The sequence below is a fragment of the Phaethon lepturus genome, unplaced genomic scaffold (assembly GCF_000687285.1).
Source record: "Phaethon lepturus isolate BGI_N335 unplaced genomic scaffold, ASM68728v1 scaffold17097, whole genome shotgun sequence".
Lineage (NCBI taxonomy): Eukaryota > Metazoa > Chordata > Aves > Phaethontiformes > Phaethontidae > Phaethon > Phaethon lepturus.
The window spans coordinates 58,995-79,606 of NW_010551328.1; the positions used below are offsets into that span (position 1 = coordinate 58,995).

General features: G+C 44.1%; 1 protein-coding gene across 1 annotated transcript in view; it reads left to right on the forward strand.

Moving 5' to 3' along the window:
- SLC15A2 (solute carrier family 15 (oligopeptide transporter), member 2) overlaps positions 1-20,142 on the forward strand; it is a 39,467-nt gene extending 19,325 nt beyond the window's left edge. The window contains exons 10-22 of the mRNA XM_010290871.1: positions 182-271; positions 622-666; positions 2,834-2,866; positions 3,943-4,031; positions 6,178-6,259; positions 8,208-8,333; positions 9,114-9,278; positions 11,946-11,992; positions 13,680-13,790; positions 15,194-15,290; positions 17,839-17,985; positions 19,026-19,130; positions 19,966-20,142. Of these exons, the coding sequence (XP_010289173.1) occupies positions 182-271; positions 622-666; positions 2,834-2,866; positions 3,943-4,031; positions 6,178-6,259; positions 8,208-8,333; positions 9,114-9,278; positions 11,946-11,992; positions 13,680-13,790; positions 15,194-15,290; positions 17,839-17,985; positions 19,026-19,130; positions 19,966-20,142 (1,314 nt within the window). The remainder of the gene's footprint in view (positions 1-181; positions 272-621; positions 667-2,833; positions 2,867-3,942; positions 4,032-6,177; positions 6,260-8,207; positions 8,334-9,113; positions 9,279-11,945; positions 11,993-13,679; positions 13,791-15,193; positions 15,291-17,838; positions 17,986-19,025; positions 19,131-19,965) is intronic.
- Positions 20,143-20,612: the final 470 nt, after the last annotated feature.

Below are 20,612 nucleotides of genomic sequence, written 5' to 3' on the forward strand. Positions count from 1 at the left end.
ACCCTTAATGGACAGTTTAGGCACTGCACTGAAATGCAGAAATGGAAATATGTCCAATATAATGAATAAGTGCAATGAATAGTTGCCATGCAGAAAGAAGTAGGCGGTCTCCTGCTTTGTGGCTTGAATCACCAGTTGGCTTTTCACCTCCATCCTACCTTTTTGCCTGTTCCCTTTATAGAAACAGCTGATTGGGGAGGTTAAAATGGTGACACGTGTTCTCTTCCTCTTCGTACCGCTGCCGATGTTCTGGGCCCTGTTTGATCAGCAGGTACAGTACAGTGTGTTGCAGGTCTGCCTGCCAGCCTGGGTTTGCACCCTTGTCCTTCCAGGGTGACATCCAAGCATCCTGGGGACACAGAGCATCATGCTCCTACCAGGTGTCTGGGGGCTTGCTGAGGCAGTACTCACCATCACTGCTGGCCATCCCTTCGGAGTCCTGCTGGGTGTCTGGCACAGGAGGGTGAGAAGGAAGAATGTGCCCTGCCTACTGGCAGGTGTTACAGGGAAGGGAAGGAATAGATGGGGAAATAAGACCTCCAGCACTGTCTTCTCCATCCCCATGTTTTCTAGTCCCATAGGACATCTTGAAGGTTTCACAGCTGTCTATTTTCTCCTTAGGGATCCAGGTGGACTTTGCAAGCCACAAAAATGAATGCTGATTTTGTAAGTACTTAATGTCACCAGAGCTGGTAAACTAGTAGTAACATCACTGCTCTTACTTTTTAACCAGAGTCTTGCAGTACTAAGAGCGTCTGCTTGATGAGTCTGGGTGTGTTGCACTTTTGGTGCTTAGAAGTGAGAGGCTCTGTGCAGCCATGTTCAATTCACCACAGCACATCTTGGCAAGGAGCAAGGGCTGAGGAGCCCTCAGCAGCCTGAAAGGTCAGGAGTGCTCACCTACTGGCAGCCAGTTGCTCTGTGACCTTGAGGAGGTAGGGTTTCCAGCCTGCTAAAGGCAGAGAAGTCAGGGAAAGCTCACAGCCTCTGTACAAAGTACAAAGCTCTTGTAAGGCGTAACTAGAGCTACTGTAGTTGTATATTTCTGCTCTGCCTTACTTGGTGATACATTAATGAAGCCTGTCAAACCCAGCAGGAAAGGTAGAGATGTGATGAGGATTAATTAGTTAGTAGCCATAAAGTTCTTCAAAGATGTGAATGGCAAATGGTGCAGCATACAGTGACAGATAAATGTGGATCGGCTATCTGCCCAAAGATGCCACCATACAGGTCTGGTTTGCAGACACACCTGTTTTATCAGGCCATCTAGATCTTATCTGTAGATGCTCACATCAGAATTTAGGACTGTAAGTGCCCATTTTCCAGTTTAAAATTTACTTAAAGCCTGAAATCTGAGCCCTTCTATGTCACTCCTGTTAAAAATTGTGCTCTCAGCATGTGATACTCATTAGACTTAATTAAGTCAAATGAGGCATGAAAAAGACTACACCTGTGGTATATTTATGCACCTCAGAAAGACAAAACAATGAAAGTTCATGCAGTCTTTGTGATGTGTATCTAAAACCCTTGCTTTCTGCTGTTTTGCTCACATGCACTTAGTGATCCATTAGCAGAAGATCTAAGAATCTTCAGGTGTCATTTATTAAACTGTCCCTGGTGGAGAAGGATGTATTCGGGGCTTTTTTGTCACACCAGCTTGGATAGATTTTTGGCTTGTGTTTCAGTCTCATCTGCTCTCCACTGGTGAGTTGTCCCAGCTCATGAAGGTGAGAATTAACTGTGACATTGGGATGATCCCACCATTAGACTCGTTGGTGTTCATGTTTGTAATATGCCATGCTTTTCTGTTCTGCAGGCAAAGGGCTTGGCTAGGAAGTCCAGAGTTAAACAAGGAATGATTTAGTGTGAGATTAAATATTTGCAGGCTTGTTTCCTAATGGCGTATTTGTATAGTGTGCACAAAGTAGCAGGAGGGGATATTGGCCTGATGTTTTTAATTGTAAGACTCCTTTGCTGTGACCAATGGCTTCCACTCTCCCAGATGGCAGAAGAGGAGACAAAACCCTACAGTGCTTTCTTGGAAAGATATTTCCTTCCTAATTTTTCCCCCTCTTCCCTTCATCTTAATTTCAAATGAAAAGCATTGCATGGAGTTCAGACAAACAACAGCCCCTCCCTTGAGACAGCTCATCGGTCCCTTTTGGGGACTGGGATACTTCCGTCCATCCCTGTTGACCTTGCCCAATTGTGTGGGCTGGGCACAGTGATGCAAGGGTGAGGAACCTCTTATAGCCTTGAGGACTTTTGGCTCAAACCAAGAAGCCACAGTTGACCAAAGCCCATTAGGTGCCCTTGGCAGATGGAGGGAGGAAAGGGGGGTTTGTGCAGCCCAGGGATAGTATTTTGTTATCCTTTTGAGGTGCTTAAGAGAAATACCAACAGAGCTCAGAGGGTCCTGAACCTTGAGAGCACTCACTTGTAGGATTTGGGCTTTTCCCATTACAGAAGCAGGGAGGGAGGAAGCTCTAAGCCCAAATCCCAACTTGGGTGCTAACATGCCCATTCTTCCACACTCACCTAGTTCATGGCTCAGCCAGTCTGAAAGATGGGTGTCAGTACCTGTCACAGGCTGTGTCCCAGCTGCCATATATCAAGGACTGAGTGTAGCTCCCTTCTGCAAAATGATTCTCATCAAACATTGTGCCTTAGATAACAAGTGTCAAGAGCACAATATCAGCTGCTAAAGCCAACATAAAGCATTTGAGGAAACCACCTCTGCTGCTAAGGCATCTACTGGACCAGTTGCTTATTTGCTATATGCGCTGTTATATTATGGTGTTTATGAGTCACTTGGAATATCTTTTTGTTTCAGGGAATATATGTCCTTCAACCTGACCAAATGCAGGTAAAAGATACTATAGGGTAGGAAATAACCCTTAGAAATGTATTTTGTTTTTCTCCCTCATTTGTATTTTTCTCATGAGACCAGTGGCCTTTCTCTGCTTGTTCTGAATGTAATAGCAGTGCTCCTGCTGACTGCTGTGGTGTGGACTCTGCCTTATTGCTCACTAGCTGTGTGGCCAGCTTAGTCTTGGGGTTCAGAAGACCCCACAGGTGTCCTAACACGGAGGTTGAATCCAGCAGAATAGTGCAGAGATGTGGGGAGACATGCCACCATAGTCATTCTTGAACTAGTGCTGGCATGTGAGGATACAAGCTGTGTCTCCTTTTAACATGCTCCTGTGCTGAGATGAGCATTGTACCTGAAATATGTTTCCTTCCTCCCTTTCTGCAGGGCAGATGAAAATGTGAAGGCTCCAAGACTGTGCTCTGTTGTCACAGTTGATTACAATTCTTAAGCTGAACAGCGCTGGAGAAATTCAAAGCTGTTCTGTTCCCTGAAATCTTCCTTTGAAACTGAAACAGCATTTCTCTCTGCTTGTTCTCTGTCACTCTCTATTTTCTTGCTCTGCCACTGCTGGCTGGCAGACAAGCTCTGCCTCTCCCAGGAGAAATTTAGTTCTTGGGGGGATTACCAAGCTGCGTGGAAGTGCGAGAAATTGCCAATCTCACAGAATAGTGCTTGTTCCTCTGGGCTTTTGCTGAAGTCCCAAGATGTTTCCATTATTGCTGATTTCTTGTAAGGTCCCACCACAGCACTGAAGGTTGGCTGCCTCTGTTGTCAGTGGGTTTTGTACTCTTTAAAAACATCATGCTTCAGTTCTTCAGGGAAACTGGGCCAGTGATGGCCCTTGCATACCTTTTGGAGGGGAGGATAGGAACAAAATGTATTTGTGCTTGTGAAAATGAAATGGGAGAAGCTGTCAAAGTGCAAATTATGATTATATTTTAAAAGGAGGTTTTTAAGTGTTTGTTCATGTCCTTTCTGTAATGGAATTATTTCTGGAGGACAGTGCTTTATGAGTTTAATTACTGAAAGTTGCTTTCTAGTCACTAAACTCCCATTCTTTTGTATTGCAGTTCTTAAATCCACTTCTTATTCTTGTCTTCATCCCGATTTTTGACCTTGGGCTCTACCCCCTGATAAACATGTGCAAATTTAATTTCACGTAAGTATTTGGGGACAATGCAGATGCCTCAGTGCTTTTTCTTTTGCACCAAGTGTGCAGAAGAGCTTTTAGGGAGAAAACCCACAAATTTCCATTCACCCTTCCCAGTACTTGCCTCTATCTCAGCCCCAAGAGGCAGCATCACCCTTTTCCATAGGCCCTGGAAATTCCAGAGGGGAAAGTTCAGTGATGTTGGACTCTGCTCTGTACAGATATTCCCTGAAAGCAGATATGAACAGTCCCTTTTTGAATTTGATCAACATGTTCTTCATCTTTATCTCCTATATCACCCCTAAATTCCTTCCCTGAAGGGTTCCTGTGGGACCAAATTCACTGTCCCATGTAGGCGACGTGGTCTTGTGAAAGCAGATTCCACACTAGGATCTGAACCAGTGAGTACATAAGGGAATTTCCATATGGATGAAGCATTTTATCCCTAGTCTATGTTAGCAAGAAGTGCAGTGCAATAGGAGCAGACCTCCAGGTTGGTTCTGAGACCCACTTCATGCATTTTGGGGAATCTTACTTTAGAGTATCTCTAGTCTGCCTCTGGACCGATGCCCTTTTAGTAGTAGGAGTATGTTATGTGTACTCATGGAGTGCCTCTGCCATTGCTGTTTCAGCTGAAAGGAAACAAGTTTCCATGCTCCAGCACTACTTCTCACCATGAATCACAGTGTGGGAAGGGGCAAGGCGTGGGAGATTGGCTTTAAAAGCATGTTCTTAATCCAAACTAAAATGCTGGCTAGACAAAACCACATGAAATGGGGATGGAAGGAGCCTCAGAAGCCTAGTCCTTCACCCTGCTGATCCTTTCCCATGATGCTAAATTACTTGCACCTAAAGACATATCAAAGACATACCACTGTCACTGGAAGTGTTAAAAAAACGTGTAGATGTGGCACTTCAGGACATAGTTTAGTGGGCATGGTGGTGTTGGGTTGATGGTTGGACTTGATGATCTTAAACGTCTTTTCCAACCTTAATGATTCTGTGATTGTGTGAAAGACCTTGTCCAGCTCTGTGATGGTGCCCTTTGGAGGGGACACATCAGAAGCTGTGCTTTTCCATGCTACCTCAGTGTGAGCCTGTGCCCTGCACTGCGCCCTGACTTGACAGAAAACCTCCTGCCTGATGACCAATCCACAGACTAGTTCACTCAGCAGCACAAACTCACGCACCGGTCAGGACTGAATGCCGTGCTGTTTCTGTCCCCTGGATGTGGGATACTAATAGGCTTCTATCCAGTTTAGCAGTACCAGTGGCTGTGGAAACACTGTAGTCTGCAGAGTGTTAGCCTATGTGGCTGCAAAAGTTTGTGCTACAAAATCCCATTGCAGCACTGAAGAGAAAAACTATTTTTTAATTACAAGATGCAAACAGTAAATATTTTCTTATCCCAGGGCATGTAACTGAGACACAGAGTTTGGGTTTCTAATCTGGGTTTCCCACAGCCCAGTGAATCTGGAATGTGAATCCAGACCATTACAAAGAGTGGAGTCCACTGAATCTAGAACCAGATTTGTTTCAAATCTCAACAACTCAATACTCAGTTTGGACCTGCCATTCTGGACCTATTTTATTCTGCCTTATATCAGATTGTCTCATGTAACTCTGGTAGAGTTGCACAAGTTCTGCTCTGAGTTCAGAAGCAAGCTCTTTATTCTCTAGAAATGTAAATGTATTGGCATGAGAAATAACCCAGAATGATGCCACAGATGGTCAGGAACATTGACACAAGCTCCACATTTTTTTGCTCCTCATTCCACTACTTTTCTTTTGCCTTTCCCAAAAGGGACTTGAAGATATATCATTTCTAGTGCTCCTTCCAACATCACAGGTTAACATAATGCCGTGAGCTATTCCCACTAGAAAAGCTAGGAACAAGATAATATGAAATTTGCAAGCAAAGAGCTTTTTTTCATGGCATATCAGTTTTAATTGGCCTCAGTGCTAGCCTCATACAGAATAATAGAGTAGTTTTAAGTTAAGAAGTGATTGGCAATTTAAACAGCATGTCATCCCCAGTGCCACCTGTTGGACAGTTTATTACATGGTTTTGGCACATGTTTGGCTCTGAGGAATGGTATTCTACATTTTAAATTACTTTTTTTTCTTAATGGCACCTCTTTCATTTGCTCCATAGACCTATTAGGAAAATGGCAACAGGTATGATCCTTGCAGCGATGGCATTTGGACTTGCAGCTGTTGTAGAAATCAAAATAAGTGTAAGTATAGCACGAGAGATTCCTCAGAAGTACTTGCTTTCCCTGGGGTGTTTTTGTTGATGCCTGTTAGATAATCCTTTTAACCATTGTGTTCCTTGATCGTAATTTTTAATGTATTCTTTACAGTTAAGCATACTGATCCGGTTGCTAATGGTAATTCTTACTTTGTCTACTTTTCCCTCTCCTTCTCTCTGTCTCTTTCTCTCTTTCTAGTCTTTGCAGTTTTGCTGTGCCGGTCACCTGTATTGGTCTATATTCTAGATTTCCATCATCAAAGTGCTTGACAGACATCTAGTTAATGCTAGTGATTAATCCCCAAAAGGTAGTCTGTTCTCTCTCCTATTTCTTGCTGTAGCTTGCCTATATTTTACTGTTTGGGGTTGTTTTTTTTTTTTTTTTGGATGTGTGTGGTGGTTTTGTTTTTTTTAATTTAATTACTTTCCTACTTTAAGGTGGGGTCGTGTTTTTTACAAGCCAAATCGTTTCTCCAGTGGGGCAGGTGACTGCTGTCACTTCCATAGTCAGAGGCATCAGGGACTGCCAGGCATCCCCAGACAGGACGGCAGCAAGTCTCTTGTAAATTGGATGTTAGCACCTGCAGATTTGTACTATTTATTTCTGGCCCGTGACCAGCCTTGTGCAGACTTTGGCTGACCTTTGTCTCACAAAAGTTATAATAGGATTAATTTTTAAAGCTTCCATGTGTACTTAAAATGTTCTGTTAGGGTGGCTGGCGCACAGCCCTGGATTAACATCTGCTGGTTCCTCAGGTGAATCCACTGGCAAGTCTCCTGCTGAAATGAGACTTTGTGGGTTCAGATCTTCTTTCTGATCTCTTTACGTGAGCAAAGCAATGCTTTCATTGCCACCACCAGCAGCTCTGGCCAAACACTGAAAGCTTGCTTTGGCTGTGGGTGACTCCTCCAGGCAGAGGCAAGGTGAGTTAGAGGTTCCCCCTGCCTGTGCATGGAAATTTTACCCTGAAGGCAACTAAAAGCTCTAGCAAAGAGGGGCATAGGATGTCCCACCTTGGCTTGGCTGTGGGTAGCACAGGTAAAAAGCCACAGTAATGGAATTTGCTGGATAACATTAACAGACTCGTTGGTTCAGAGCAGCATATGGGTACAGGGAAATTGGCATCGCCCTGTTTTCTCTGCTAGTGTGTCTCCCCAATGAGTTGGGTTCAAACTGCTTGCCTGCAATACCCAAATTCTAGGATGAGAGAGAAAAAAATTAATATCTCTGAAGTATTGCTAGCAGCTACTTGAAAATAGAGAGAAACAAAGAGAAGTTTAACAAAAAATAATTTTAGATCTGCAGGTAGTACGAGGCTGACGCTGATCAATGTACCCTTTCTAGGAGATGATTCCTGACAGAAAGAGATACCTCTGTGCTGGAGGCATCATCTTCCCTTTCTCAGAAAACAGGGAATAACATCTATACAGTTGGCTGTTAGATAGCATGGTGTCAAGTGGTGCAAAAGCACTGATTACAGACATGGAGCTGGACTGGGATTTTCAAAACTGCTTAACTTCTAGCCTAATTCTTTTCCAGAGTCACTGACTGTAGTGGGAAATAATTATTCTGGTGACTGCTTTTGAAAGCTAAGCACAATTTTTTCCATTCTGATATGTCAGTTGGTTAAATCCAGGCACTAGGGAGCTGTATAATGAAAACTGTGACGTTTCTCTACCTACCCAGTGTAGCCTGTACACTTAGTGATGTACAGAGCAGCTTTTGGGAGGAATGATAGGTTGGCTATTAAGCTACTATGAGGAAACCTCCCTAAATAAGATTTATGTTTAGTTTTCTCTCAGTGCAACTTCTGATGAAGAAGGGATGGAAAAGCATCATTACAGAGAGGAAGACTATTATGGCTAAAAAGTAAGAGATATTGAAGTGCTAATAAAGCATACAGATGGCACTTAAAGCCTTTTACTTTAATTAGGAAACCGATATGCCTCGACTTGTCCCAGAAGAAAGTTTAATTCGGGTCCTGAATTTGGCAAAGAACCCTCTTCGAGTGACAGTCCAAGACCGGGACCTCTTTCAGCAGCCCGTGGAGGCTTTTCAGGTAAGCATATATGTGGGGCTGGAAGGCTTGACTTGCATCCCACTGAAGAAAGGGTGGCCTTTTTTTCAGGCATTTTCTTATGAAGCCCACAGATATTAGAGCTTGTTCTCCACCACCACCTTAAAAGTGCATGGGAATAGCTTTAAAAAATGGAGCGTATTATCACCACTGAGACAGAAATGGAAAGTTTGGAGACATATTTCCATGGCAAAGGAGGAAATGGCTAACTACATTCACCTGTAATTGGGAATAAAGGATAATTGTCCTGAGATGAGCACGTAGAGACATTCAACTTGTATCTCCTGGTGCTCAGACCAGGCATTGCTGCTGGGATCTAGATAGCATCTGAAAAGTATTTTCCTGCAAAGGAGGAAAGAAATGGGAAGACAGTTAACTGGGCATGGGCACTGGGTTGTTTCCTGTTTCAGCTTCCAGATCACTTTACACGTCAGGCTAGTTTGGGACTCAGCCCACCAGTCCATTGGCCACCAGCGCCTGCCATGTTTTAGATTTGGTCCCAACTGGGCAGACCAGGGCCAGGGGAAAGGGTAGCTGTGCGGGAAGGTGTTCCCTGACGTTTGGGTTGCATCCAGCTGGGGAAGGGTCTCCAAGCTCTGACTTGACCAGCCTATAGGTCAACATAGGTCCTTTGCTGTAGAAGACAGCTCTGACTGTTAACCTCTCCTTACAGGTTCAAGAGAGGATAGGGTTGCAACTGGTAGGAAGACCCAGGTCCTTTCTCATCTGAAGAAAGTGTAACCAAGTCTGTTTTTTCCACAGAACCCAGCTGAGTACTCAAAGTTAATATTGAACGGAGAGCAACAGAGCCTTCTCTTCACCCTGCAACATCAAGGATTGTCTCTTGGTTTTAACTACACTGTGAAGGAAAAATCAGTATACAGCTTAATTGTTTTTGAGGCAGAAGGAAGCCTATCAAGCCGCTTAGTGAGTGTGGGAGTGAAGTGTAAATACAGTATTAATTCGATGGCTGTGATGATACAATGGGGTAATAGGCTCATTAATTCATTTGCTCAGTTGCAATGTCTGTCTGATTGCTCTCAGATGCTCTAAACCTGACTTCTTAGCTAGCGGCACTGGATCTGCATGTATTTCTGCTGGTTGATTAATAGAGGTGTTATGGCATCTGAGAGTTTCTGGGCACATTTTCATCCAGTGAATGCTGCAGTGGGAGAGCAGAGTCATGCCTGCTAGGCAGCAGACCTTGAGAAAGCTGAGGAAACAGAGAGCCAGAGATTTTCCCCCAAAGATGGTTCTATAAAGCAAAGATGTTAAAGAGGCTCTAGGGCTGGGCATAGAATAAAAGCATCAGAGGAATGATTCTGGGTTTAGTTATTGCAAGTGTTTAGTGAAAATGCACAGAAGGCCCATTTGTTTTTGCTGAACAGAATAAATGATTAAACTCATTTCAGGCCCTGCAGCAGAGCCGGCTGTGTTTGGACTTTTGTGTATTGCTGCAACAGAGAGGCATATGGGATGTATAGGGCTGGATTCTGATATCGTTTATGTGTGGCTGTGTCCTAAGAAGCTCTCTTGAAATGAATGGTGTTATTGCATATTGTGGCAGGTGTGTAAATGCCATCAGAATCTGTCCTCATGCTAAAATATCAATTCTCTTTGCAGTTCCTCAGCCACCTACCTTGCAGGATTGCCACACCAAGCATTCAATATTGTATAGTAGAAATCACATAACTGTTTTTAAAAATGAGGAGTTTTAAGTATTTATTTTTTCCTAACATTGGGGCTTCTTTGCTGCTTTATGGTTTAGAGCCTGGAGCTCATTATCATGCAATATTGTTAAGTTTCCCTGTGACCCTAATGATTGTGTGCTGTTACCTTAAGAAATGGACACTAGTACAGTCATTTTCATACAGTCCTTAAGAAGGGAAAGCCTGCGACAGGCTAGAGCAAAGCAACCTCTGAGCTTCAGTACATCTCTGTGCTGCCCTAGCTATCTAGCCTGCGCTTAAATTAATGCCCGCTCTGGCACAGGCAGGCTCCCATCTGCCATTGGGTGATGCTATTGACCTGTCATTCTCAGCTGTAGATAAGGGAGGTGTGGAAGGCAGTGTGGTTGATGATAGTCACTTTTCCAGCATTGCAGCACAAGGAAGGCAATGCCAGCATCACTGGGGTGTTGCAGGGCTTGCCCTGTAGTAGCCATGGCCCATGCCAGCCTCCCTCACTGCTGGGTTTGGCCCCTTCACTCAGGTGGGGGGTGCTTTCCTGGAAGGATCCAATCTGAAATCGGTTTCTTCTCCTTTGTGGACTGTTGAGTAGGCAGGAAATGAATTTGAGAGCTCTGGGGATCGTCCATGAAAGCAAGTAATAATTTGGCTGGCCTGGCGGCAATGAACTAGAGTGTTAATCCCCATGTGTCTCCCATGGAAAAAAAAAGATGTTGTTGTTTATTATTTATTACTTGACATTTATTATTTACTGTGGCTATTTACTGTTTAAAGCATACATTATTTGTGGGTCAGCATATCACACTGAAGTACAATGGACATTTTATAGGTATACTGAAATTCTGGATCCTTGCTCTCGGAAGCTCAGGGTTTAACATCAGGAAGAAAGTGTGGTGAAAGGGCTAGCAAAGTTTAAGAGAAAGCCAGTTTCTGAAGGTAGATTCAGTCTCTTTTGGCTTGCCTGGGTTCTGTCTGTGGGCAGTGCAAATTGAAATTACCCTGCCAGCTTAAGTAGACATGGAACAAGTGTGGACTTCTACCAGCCAAGAACCTTGCTCAGTATTCTTTTTATGTGACATACAATCTTCAGGGCAGGGCTGTGTCTTTACTGTCTTTTTTTCAGCATTGTACACCAAATAGCGTTTCTTTGAATGAATGTAAATCATGTTAACTATTGAACTGATGCTCTAGCTGTGATCTGCAGAAGACACACTCAGTCCCCAGTGTGCCCAACCAGGTGGCCATTTCAGGGATCTGTCTGCAGAGACTATGAGCGCAAGCAAACTCAGTGCATCTTGGTCTCTCCTGCTCTCTGCCTGCACCATACAACAGTTTAATCTCTTGAGTATTGAGGGTCAGGGAAAACATGAGTGATACATGATGATCATAATAGTAACCTACTGGTTCATCTTGGCTTTAGGCTTCTGTGAAGACTGTGAGTATGCCAGGAATCAAGGTCTGAAAGTTGGGCAGTTGCAGGTTTTGTAGGGGTAAGGCACTCGTGTTTAATTGTAACTAATAATTGAAAGAGGCTAATGTGGATAATGCTCTCTTGATAGCTTCAGATCAAGACAAATACTTTTTTGGAGGGTGTTACATGCCTCAGTAGAAGGGTGACTGGCTGAAACTCTGTAGCCTTTTTTATGCGGGAGATGAGAAAAACAAGGTATGATCTCATCTTAAGCCATCGGTGAAGCTGAAATTTTGCTGTTGGCTTCATTGTACCAGGACTTCACATCTGTGTCCTGATGTAAAGCTTATGTGAGAGTCCAGTTGATTTCCATGGGCTTTGCAACACATGTGTAACTCCACAAGCTAGTAACTCCACTAGTATTTTCTGCTACACATTGTTATAAGGCAGCATTAATAAATATGTTTGATTTTTTTTTTTTCTTCCCCTCTTTAGATTACAGACTTGGAAGCAAAGCCAGAAAATGGTTTGGCAGCTGTTAGGTAGGAATGGCTTTTTTTGAGGATTTGGAGGTGGTGGGGTGAGGGGAAACTGCTTTTGTCTAGTGCAAACTGTACGTAACATAACCCAGATGTTCTTATGTTGGAATCTAGTCTACACTTCTCATGCAAGACTTGGGTGTCAGCTGCGGAAACTTGACAGTGTGTCACCTCCCACACTTGCCATGCAGAGCTGAGCATTATTGCTGCTTACTACCTAGAATAGTCTGGGCTGAGATGGCAATATAAAAGGTCTCCTCCCTTGCAAGAGTGGTAAATTCATCTCACTGTGTCCCACCTCCTTGGGGAAGAAGCAATTTGGAAAAGTGCCATTGCCATTTGTCCTCTGCAAACTGGCCAACTCATGACGTTTGTTTATCCCACCCAATATCATGCACAAATGTCTACTAAATTGGATACAGCAACAATTTTACATCCTTGTAAACAATTCAGCTGGACATTGGGCTCTGCTTTAGCAGCTAGCCTGCTTTCCTAATTTGAGGTAGTCCATGAACAGTCCTGTGCGGAGATGCCATCTCACTGAGGTCACAGTTACCTGCAGCACCATATCACCAGACCTATGTCAGGCTGAAATGCAGAAGCAGCAGATTTGCAAAAAAAAAAAAAAAAAAGGATTCCAGCTGGACTTTCTGGAGGATTTGGGAAAGATACAATTTAAAACAAAACAAAAAAAACACACCAAAACCCAACCGAACAAAAAAAACCCTCAAAAACTTCAGATAGAGTAAAACAATGTTCAACTCCTTTATCTGAAAGCCTGTGTTGACAGAGCAGGAGAGCTGTATCTCTTCATAACCCTGTGCTTGTGAAAGCTTCTACTGACTAAACACCAGTTTGGAGACTTGATTAATACCTGCATTCAGGAATTTTTTTGTATTTTCCTGTAAACATTTGTGATACAATTCCAAAAACTTTCCCTTCAACAATTTGTGACGAAGTTTTACTAGGAAGACACTATTTTTCCACTAAAAAAGTTACTTTTGTTAAGCACTTACCTATCCTCAGGGATTTCACCCCCATTTAAAGAACTGAAAACCAAAGTATTTTAAAACAGTCAGATCAAATGAAATGTCTTTGGCTTTGCTAACGATTTTTGAGTTGTCAAAAGGAAACTCTTTTGTGTATTGAAAAGCATGTAAACATTGTGTGGGGAAAAAAAAATCAAAACAAACCTGAACATTCCCATGAAAGTTTTGGTTTTGAGGAAAATATCTTATTTTGCTAGAAAAGTCTTTCCCACTGGTAGAAGCTCCCTGGAAGGTGATGCCAGCACGGTGTACGTGCTTATCAGGACACCCAACTTTATAGTTTCCTGGGGTGGGCTGGGCCTCTGTCTTCTCAAACAGCCACAGAACAACCTTTGAAGGTCTCTGAGAAAAGATTGCCTGGAAGTCTGAACCCACAAAAAGTGAGGGTCACTTTTCACAGCAAAGAGAGTAAGAGGGTAAAATTACACAGCGGGTAAAATTACACAGGAAAAAAAACCCCAATTATTGATAAAACTGGGCAATGAATCAGACGAACATTTTGGTAGCTTGCAGGAGAGGCTGTCATAACTTTATGGAGTTACAGAATGCTTTGGGAGAGAGAGCACGCCTCTTCTAAAGTGTTTGATACTGTGCTTCTCCTGCCCTGTCTGACAACCCAATGAAATATGCTTTCTTTGCAGATTCATTAATGGTTTGAGCCAAGATGTCAACCTCACCATTGACAGCAAACGGTTCATTGCAGTTCAGAAAAACTACAGCGCTTCTGAGTACTTGCTGCTAGAGAGGGACAAGTAAGTTTCCCTTGCTGTGCTGAAGGTCCTTGCTGAGGCCTTATCTTGGATATAATGGGGCTTTTCTTGGGTGAATAGCAAAACCTCCACTGCTATTGTCTTGGCATTTGATTGTGGGGCAGATGTTTGTAAAACAGCAGAATTATTGGCTCTGCACAGAGAGGTGCTTCGGGCCACTTGTGTGTGTGCAGAAGCACCACACATTTAGTCTGCGAAGTGTCCAAGCCAAAGGACAGCAAATCAGTATCTCGATGTATAATATGCAGTTAAATAGATTCAGCTTCCAAACAATGTCTGGGATAACTCCCTTCCCGTGGCTGTTACTGCTTTGGTAAGATAAAATCAGCAGGGACAAAGCTTGGAAACTTTATTCCCATGACGCGAATATAAAGACATCCTAATTTAGGCCATAATCTGAGTTTTTCAGAGTCAGGTCAGGGGAATTTTGGAAACCCAAAAAGCCTTTTGAAGAAGTCCAGATACACCATTTAACTTTCTCTGAGCTTTTATTCACATTATATGGGGGCTTGGAGGGAAGACACTGGCCATTCCTGTGCATCTGTCAGCAGAGTAAGGTGCGACCTGGTGAAGTCCCCTCTGCCATTTGATGCCTGCTCTGTTTTGGTATTATCTCAGGCCCAAGATCCTAGTGTTAGGGTGCTCTCAGGGAAAGGCCAATTCATATTCCACACTACCAAGCGTTGGTATGTGGGCTGGTAACATCAAATAACATTACATGGCTTTGCAGGCTGGGCTTGTTAGACAGGGGCTCCATATGGCCTTGGTTTGGCAGCATTGGAGTTGGCTCTTGTAGGGTATTTCTGGCATTTGCAGTGTTTCAAAACAAGCTTCATGGCTTTTCTCTGCATCAGCTCCATCCAAAATATTTATGCTGCAATTTAGTAGGATGCAGCAGCCATTGTGGCAATGCTGCTGAGCCTCTGTGCCATCTCACACATCCAAAATCAGAACAACAAATATGAAGACTAATTTGCTCTACTGAAAGGAAACAAAGTGGCTTGTGGGTGCATATCTCTGATTTCCTGAAGGCCACTTGAGCCTAGCTCATTTCTCTGGCACACAGTTTCCTGAAGGAGTGGAGAAAAGTTTGGAAGGAAAATAAACCTGAGGGGGGAAAAAAAACCCCAATCAGTGCTAGGAAGAAGCAGAAACCACTTTAAAAAGTAAACAATAGCCCAGGTCACTAGGTGAACTTCAGTCAGTGTCTAAGTGTTTCTGGAAGGAAAAGATGGCAAGAACTCTAGTGATTGTCTGACATAAACTTTACTGCAGCTTTACATCATACATCCTCCCTACTCCATTGTAGGGGCATGTTTGCTAGCTCTGCTCTGTGCTCTTTGTGGGACTAACTGGGAAATACTGTACTTCATCATTGCATCTAGATATAATAATGGAAAATGCATAACTGAAACAGGAGAATTCACCCTGGAGCTAGGGCTGCTCGATTTCGGCGCGTCATACACCATTGTGATAACTAATGTAAGTGCCTCTGTGATGGTAACAAGCTCCTTCTGTTCTAGTTTCTGTCAGTGCTTTTGTTCTTATATCTGTGACTCTCACTTGCTTTCTTCTGCACCTGGGTCAGGGCAACCCCTTGTATCAGTACAGGCTGGGGGATGAAGGGATTGAGACCAGCCCTGCCCAGAAGGACCTGGGGGTACTGGTGGATGAAAGGCTGGACATGAGCTGGCAATGTGCACTTGTAGCCCAGAAGGCCAACTGTACCCTGGGACGCATCAAAAGAAGTGTGTCCAGCAGGTCGAGGGAGGTACTCATTCCATCTTACGCTGTGATCTTGTCGGATCTCATGGTTTAAATAAGAAGTAAGATCTTTTCCTTGATGGAAATCCTCCATGGAAAATCATATGATCCATGGTTTGTGCTGGTCTCATGCCATCCTCGTTCAGTTAACATTGACCCAGCGCACTGCAAAGAACTGTTACAGTCTGCCAAGAACTGACTCTGCTTGTGGTCTTTAAAATACTGTACCTGGTGGTACCTAACACCTGAAAAACTCTGCAGAAACAGTCTGCTGTATCCTCGCATTTAACTTACTGATCTAAAGGCTGATCTTCCAAGACTTGTGGATTATGCATGGGGGAGAAGAAGGACACAGTGTTGAGGAGGGAGGAGGTTGGTGAGACTGTGCATCTGTTTTTCCTCCTCTCACTGTCTGTACAGCTCGTTTAGAACCTGGTGTAAAGTCAAGGCATAGTTTTCTGAACAACCTAGCTCGGGTAAGGTGTGAGCACTGCTGAGAGGGTGGATTCCTTTCCCTGCCTGCCAGCCTCTTCGGCACACTGCTCCAGCCCTGGTCCAGCTGGCAGGAGCCAGAGAGATGAACGCGATCAGCTTAGTTCTCATTTTAACCTTTCTACTACACAGGCACACAGACAAACCAGGTCTGACAGGACACACTGCTAAGCTGCCCTCTGAGACTGACTACTCTGTTGTGATGAGGAGAGCAAAGTGCTGTCAGCTACTCCCTGGCAGTAACATCTCCCTGCTGGGCAATTAATGGGAGCTGTTCATGTCTGCAGAGTCCAAATACGTAGGGGGAAATACATAGCTGCAAAGCACCTGGCATTTTTTTTTTAACTCCAGTAGCTGGAGTGGGATGCACAGTCCTGGAGGGAACAGGCAGATGCTGCCATCTGTGAGTGCAGAGATTTATGTACATGAAACACATACACTCTTGAACTGATGTTGGCCAGACTGCAAGCCTCTTTCACCAGATGAGAAAACGAGCGTAGCAGTTCCATGAAGAATATTACACTAAGAATATTGCCCCAGAGCCTGTGGTAGTGCAACTGAGTCAGGGCCAGTTGAGGTAGATGTGTCCCATGTCACTGTTGGCAAGGATTTCAGTTTGTGGTCCCATCCACAAAAGTCCCTGCTATAGCCATGGCTGCTCAGGGGTGGCTCTGCATCTCAGCCCTTCTGGACCCTGTGCTAGTCCTTTAATCTTTTTGACCCTCTGTTTTTCTGTCTCTCTCCCTGTGGTTTTCTCCCTCTATAGAGAGTTAGTTTGCTCCTGGCCAAGATAATTTTTAATTATTGCAGTGATTTGTACTGAGCCCTGCTCCTCTGCCAGGAGTGCTATATAGAACCAAGAATGCAATATATTAGTCTGCTAATGTGGCTGAACTGTGATACTTAAATCATGGGGAAGCTGCCTTCTACTCAGCCTTCCTCAGTGTGCAGTTACAGTATGGTGCTTGTGACATTTCTTTATGGGCTAAAGAGCAATACACAACTCTCCCCTCACCCCTTTTAGCCTGCTAAAATACAGTCTCTTGATTTGCCTCCCTGCATGGTGATTAAGTACATCTCGTAAACATCCCTTGTATTTTCCCAAGTACTCTCCTTAAACACAGGGTTTTCTGCCTGAAGTCATTTCAGCCTAGTGTTTTCCTGGCTACTAGTCAACCCTCTCTCTGCCTCTGCATCAGAGGCAGTAATAATTACACCTGGGAAAGCAAACAAAAAGAATGAGGAATACAGCTACCATAACTGTCTGAATACATCTGATACAGGGCAGTCTCTGCTACTCTTGGTGTTCCTGAACCAGATTTGTTTGGGTGTCATCATTATAGTAGGGGAGTTGTACAGTGCCGGTGAAATGGGAGCGGTGGCCACATGGCTGCAATGAGCATTTATCCCCTTGTCCTCTTCTGGCCCTGGGGACAGTAGCAGGTCACAGGCTCTGCACAAGTACCACATAGGCTTTTCCCAGCCCCACTACAGAAGGCAACTAGTTGGTTTACAATCATTCATGCAACTCATGGAGCACATGAATGAGCTGGGATACTTTCATCCTGCCACCTCTGCCCTGTGCAGTAGGAGTCAGCCTGTTTCCAACAAGCTTGGAAGTGGCAGAGGTCAGACCCAGAGTTTTGCTTCCAGGGCAGAGCTTTGCTTCAACCTTTAGTTAAAACTTCATTTTGGTAAAGTTGCTGTTGGAGTCTAGGCTAAGAAGGATCTGATCTTTGAGCAGCTAATCAGTGTGGCTTTATTTTCCTGCTAGGTTTCTGGAGGTGCTGTTAAGACATGGAAGTCAGAAGATATCAAAGCCAACAATGTCCATATGGCTTGGCAGTTACCACAATACTTATTAATATCTGCTGGGGAGGTGATGTTCTCCATCACAGGTCTGGCCTTCTCCTATTCTCAGGTACTCCACTTAAACTTTAGACTTTAGATTAGGCTTACAATTAGACTTCAGGATTTATTCCTGCATCTGCTATTGACTTGTAATACGTCCTCTGGCATGATGCTTACTGACAGTGTTATCTGTGGTTCAGCTAAAAGTGGAATTATAACACAACTTGCTGGGTGCCCTTAAACTAAATTAATTCATACTCTGAAGATACCTATTCTCAATTATACTCAGGAAACTCCTTTTCTGGTAAAGCTGAGAACATAGAACAGGATAGAAGTTTATTTTAATGTGAAAACTCTGAATACTGTAGTATCAGTTTTTTCTCCCAGTGAAATATTTTGTGGTACGTATTTTCCAGTGATAAAAAGGCAAAGGTATCTCAAGGACTACAGGGTGGCATGGGGGCTTGGAACCTGCTTTAAGCTGAGAGGCTGAAGGGGTCTAAGCTTACATGAGTCTCTAACAAGGGAGGGAAGGGGTAATGAGTGTGCAAGGGATGAATCGATTGTTGTCTGGGGAGAAGGCTTATGAGGAGAGGGGACTGAGATGTTACACGATCAAAAAGCTGAAGCTACTCAAATTTGTCCTTGGAGTAAAGTGCAGTTGTTTATTAATGAGGACGATCAATACAGTGGGATGATCTGTCACGGGATGTGGAAAGTTTGTCATCAGCAGAAAGTTTGACATCAAGATCCAGTCTCTTTTCCAAAGGTGTACGGCCATGTGGCACCAGACTCCAAGCTGCAGAGCTTGTGTACCTCCCTGAACTCCTGATCGTACAATTTCAGATGGTGCAGGTTGGGGATGATCAGGATCCAGCTCTGCAACAACAGCATCTCCTCTTTCTTCATGTGTCCTCCTGGAGGACGTTTTGAATGCTTCTTGTATGCAGCTGTTGAAATTAACCACAGAGGAGACTCTGCACCGAAGAAATTCTACCACCTCCTCTTAGGCTGAGCCCAGTGACACCTATACTGGGCAGGACATCACAAGATGAACCAGAGCAGAAGGGCACAGCATGCTACCCACTGACCAGGCCCTTCTCTTTTCAGTCTCCGGCCAGCATGAAGTCGGTGCTGCAGGCAGGCTGGCTGCTCACAGTGGCTGTTGGGAATACCCTTGTGCTCGTTGTTGCACAGGCTGCACCAATGGCACAGGTATGGTTCAGCTCTTAAAACAGAGGTAATGCTTTAAAACAGGCCTGGATGGTGCTTCTGGATGTCCGTGTCCTGAAGACACAGCTTCTCTGCACAGCCCCAGGCTCCTGCAATGGGGTGGTGGCAGCCTGCCCCGAGCTGCCTCCCAGCCAGGGCTCTGCATTGCCCTCCGGAGCAGTGGCTCTCCCTAAACCTCCCAGTGGCAGTAAATAATAGTGACCTGCACGGCGATAACATTGCTGGAGCTCAGCTCTAGGCAAGCAGGCGGTATTTGGGCCTGGAGCCTGGACACAATGGCAGCCACGTGTTGCAGTTGCTTACTGAAAGCAGCTTGCCTTCATCCCGCTAGCCCAGTGTCTAGTCTGGGACTCCTTCAGGGCCAGCTGCCTGTGGCACCCCTGAGATGTTAGGCTTGCACGGGGAGGTGGTGGTGCAGAGCTTGTTTAATTCGGGCTATCAGACTTCTGGGATGATGGCACGAAGGTGCGAAATGGCATTCATTTCTGCATAACACGAAACTGCCTCTCCCAAAGGCACCTTGTGAGCAAAAAGCCCAGGCGGGTATGTTCCACTCAGGACAGATTTGTAAGAAAAGATTTAATGAAACCAGACCAATCTAACTGATTTGTTTCAAGTCATATCACATATTCATAATTACATTATGTGTACATGAGTTTACCAGAAAACAGGATGAGAAAGTTTCTATCTTGTGAACAATCTCGGAAGCTAAAAAGTAACTTTAACCCAACTCTTTAAAAAGCGCTTAGAAGTGCATAGAAATCCTCTGGACTGAGAGTTGAGGGTCCCCTGACCTGCTGTTTTTTTTCTTTCCTAGTGGGCTGAATTTGTCTTGTTCACTGTTCTCCTCTTTGCTGTGAGCATTATTTTCTCCATCATGGGATATTTCTATGTCAATGTGGATCCAGAGGACCTAGAAGAAAAGGAAGAGAAGAGAGAGACTTCAAGCAGAGGAAACATGATTAGTCTTGTCACTCAGAAAACAAAGCTCTAACACATGGGTTGGGATTTTTTTTTTTTAACTCAGTAGCTGGGAGAGTGAAAGAGGGGTGGGGACAATGTTATTTTATAGCATTGCATTACTCAAAGCATTACTTACAGCATTTATTACTCAAAATGTAGCCACTTTCTAAATGGGACCAAATAGCCCTCTATAAAAACAATGGGGGGTCCTGAAATCGGAGCAAAACTCCCTGGGAAAGCTCCTCTAGTATTAAAAGCCCTTATAAGTAAATACAGTGTAATTTCAAACCTGCCCATCTTTTTAAGCATGGAATGCTTTCCTATGATTTTGTTTTAAACATATATTTAGGGCAGCAGGGAGGAAGGGTGGAAGGAATGCCATATGACAGCAAAATTTGGATGATGTTGGCTGAAAAGAATGAAAACCCAGTATAGGAATTAGGGAAGAATAGATGTTATCGACAGAAGAATTTTTAATGCTATCATCAAGTACTGGAAGTG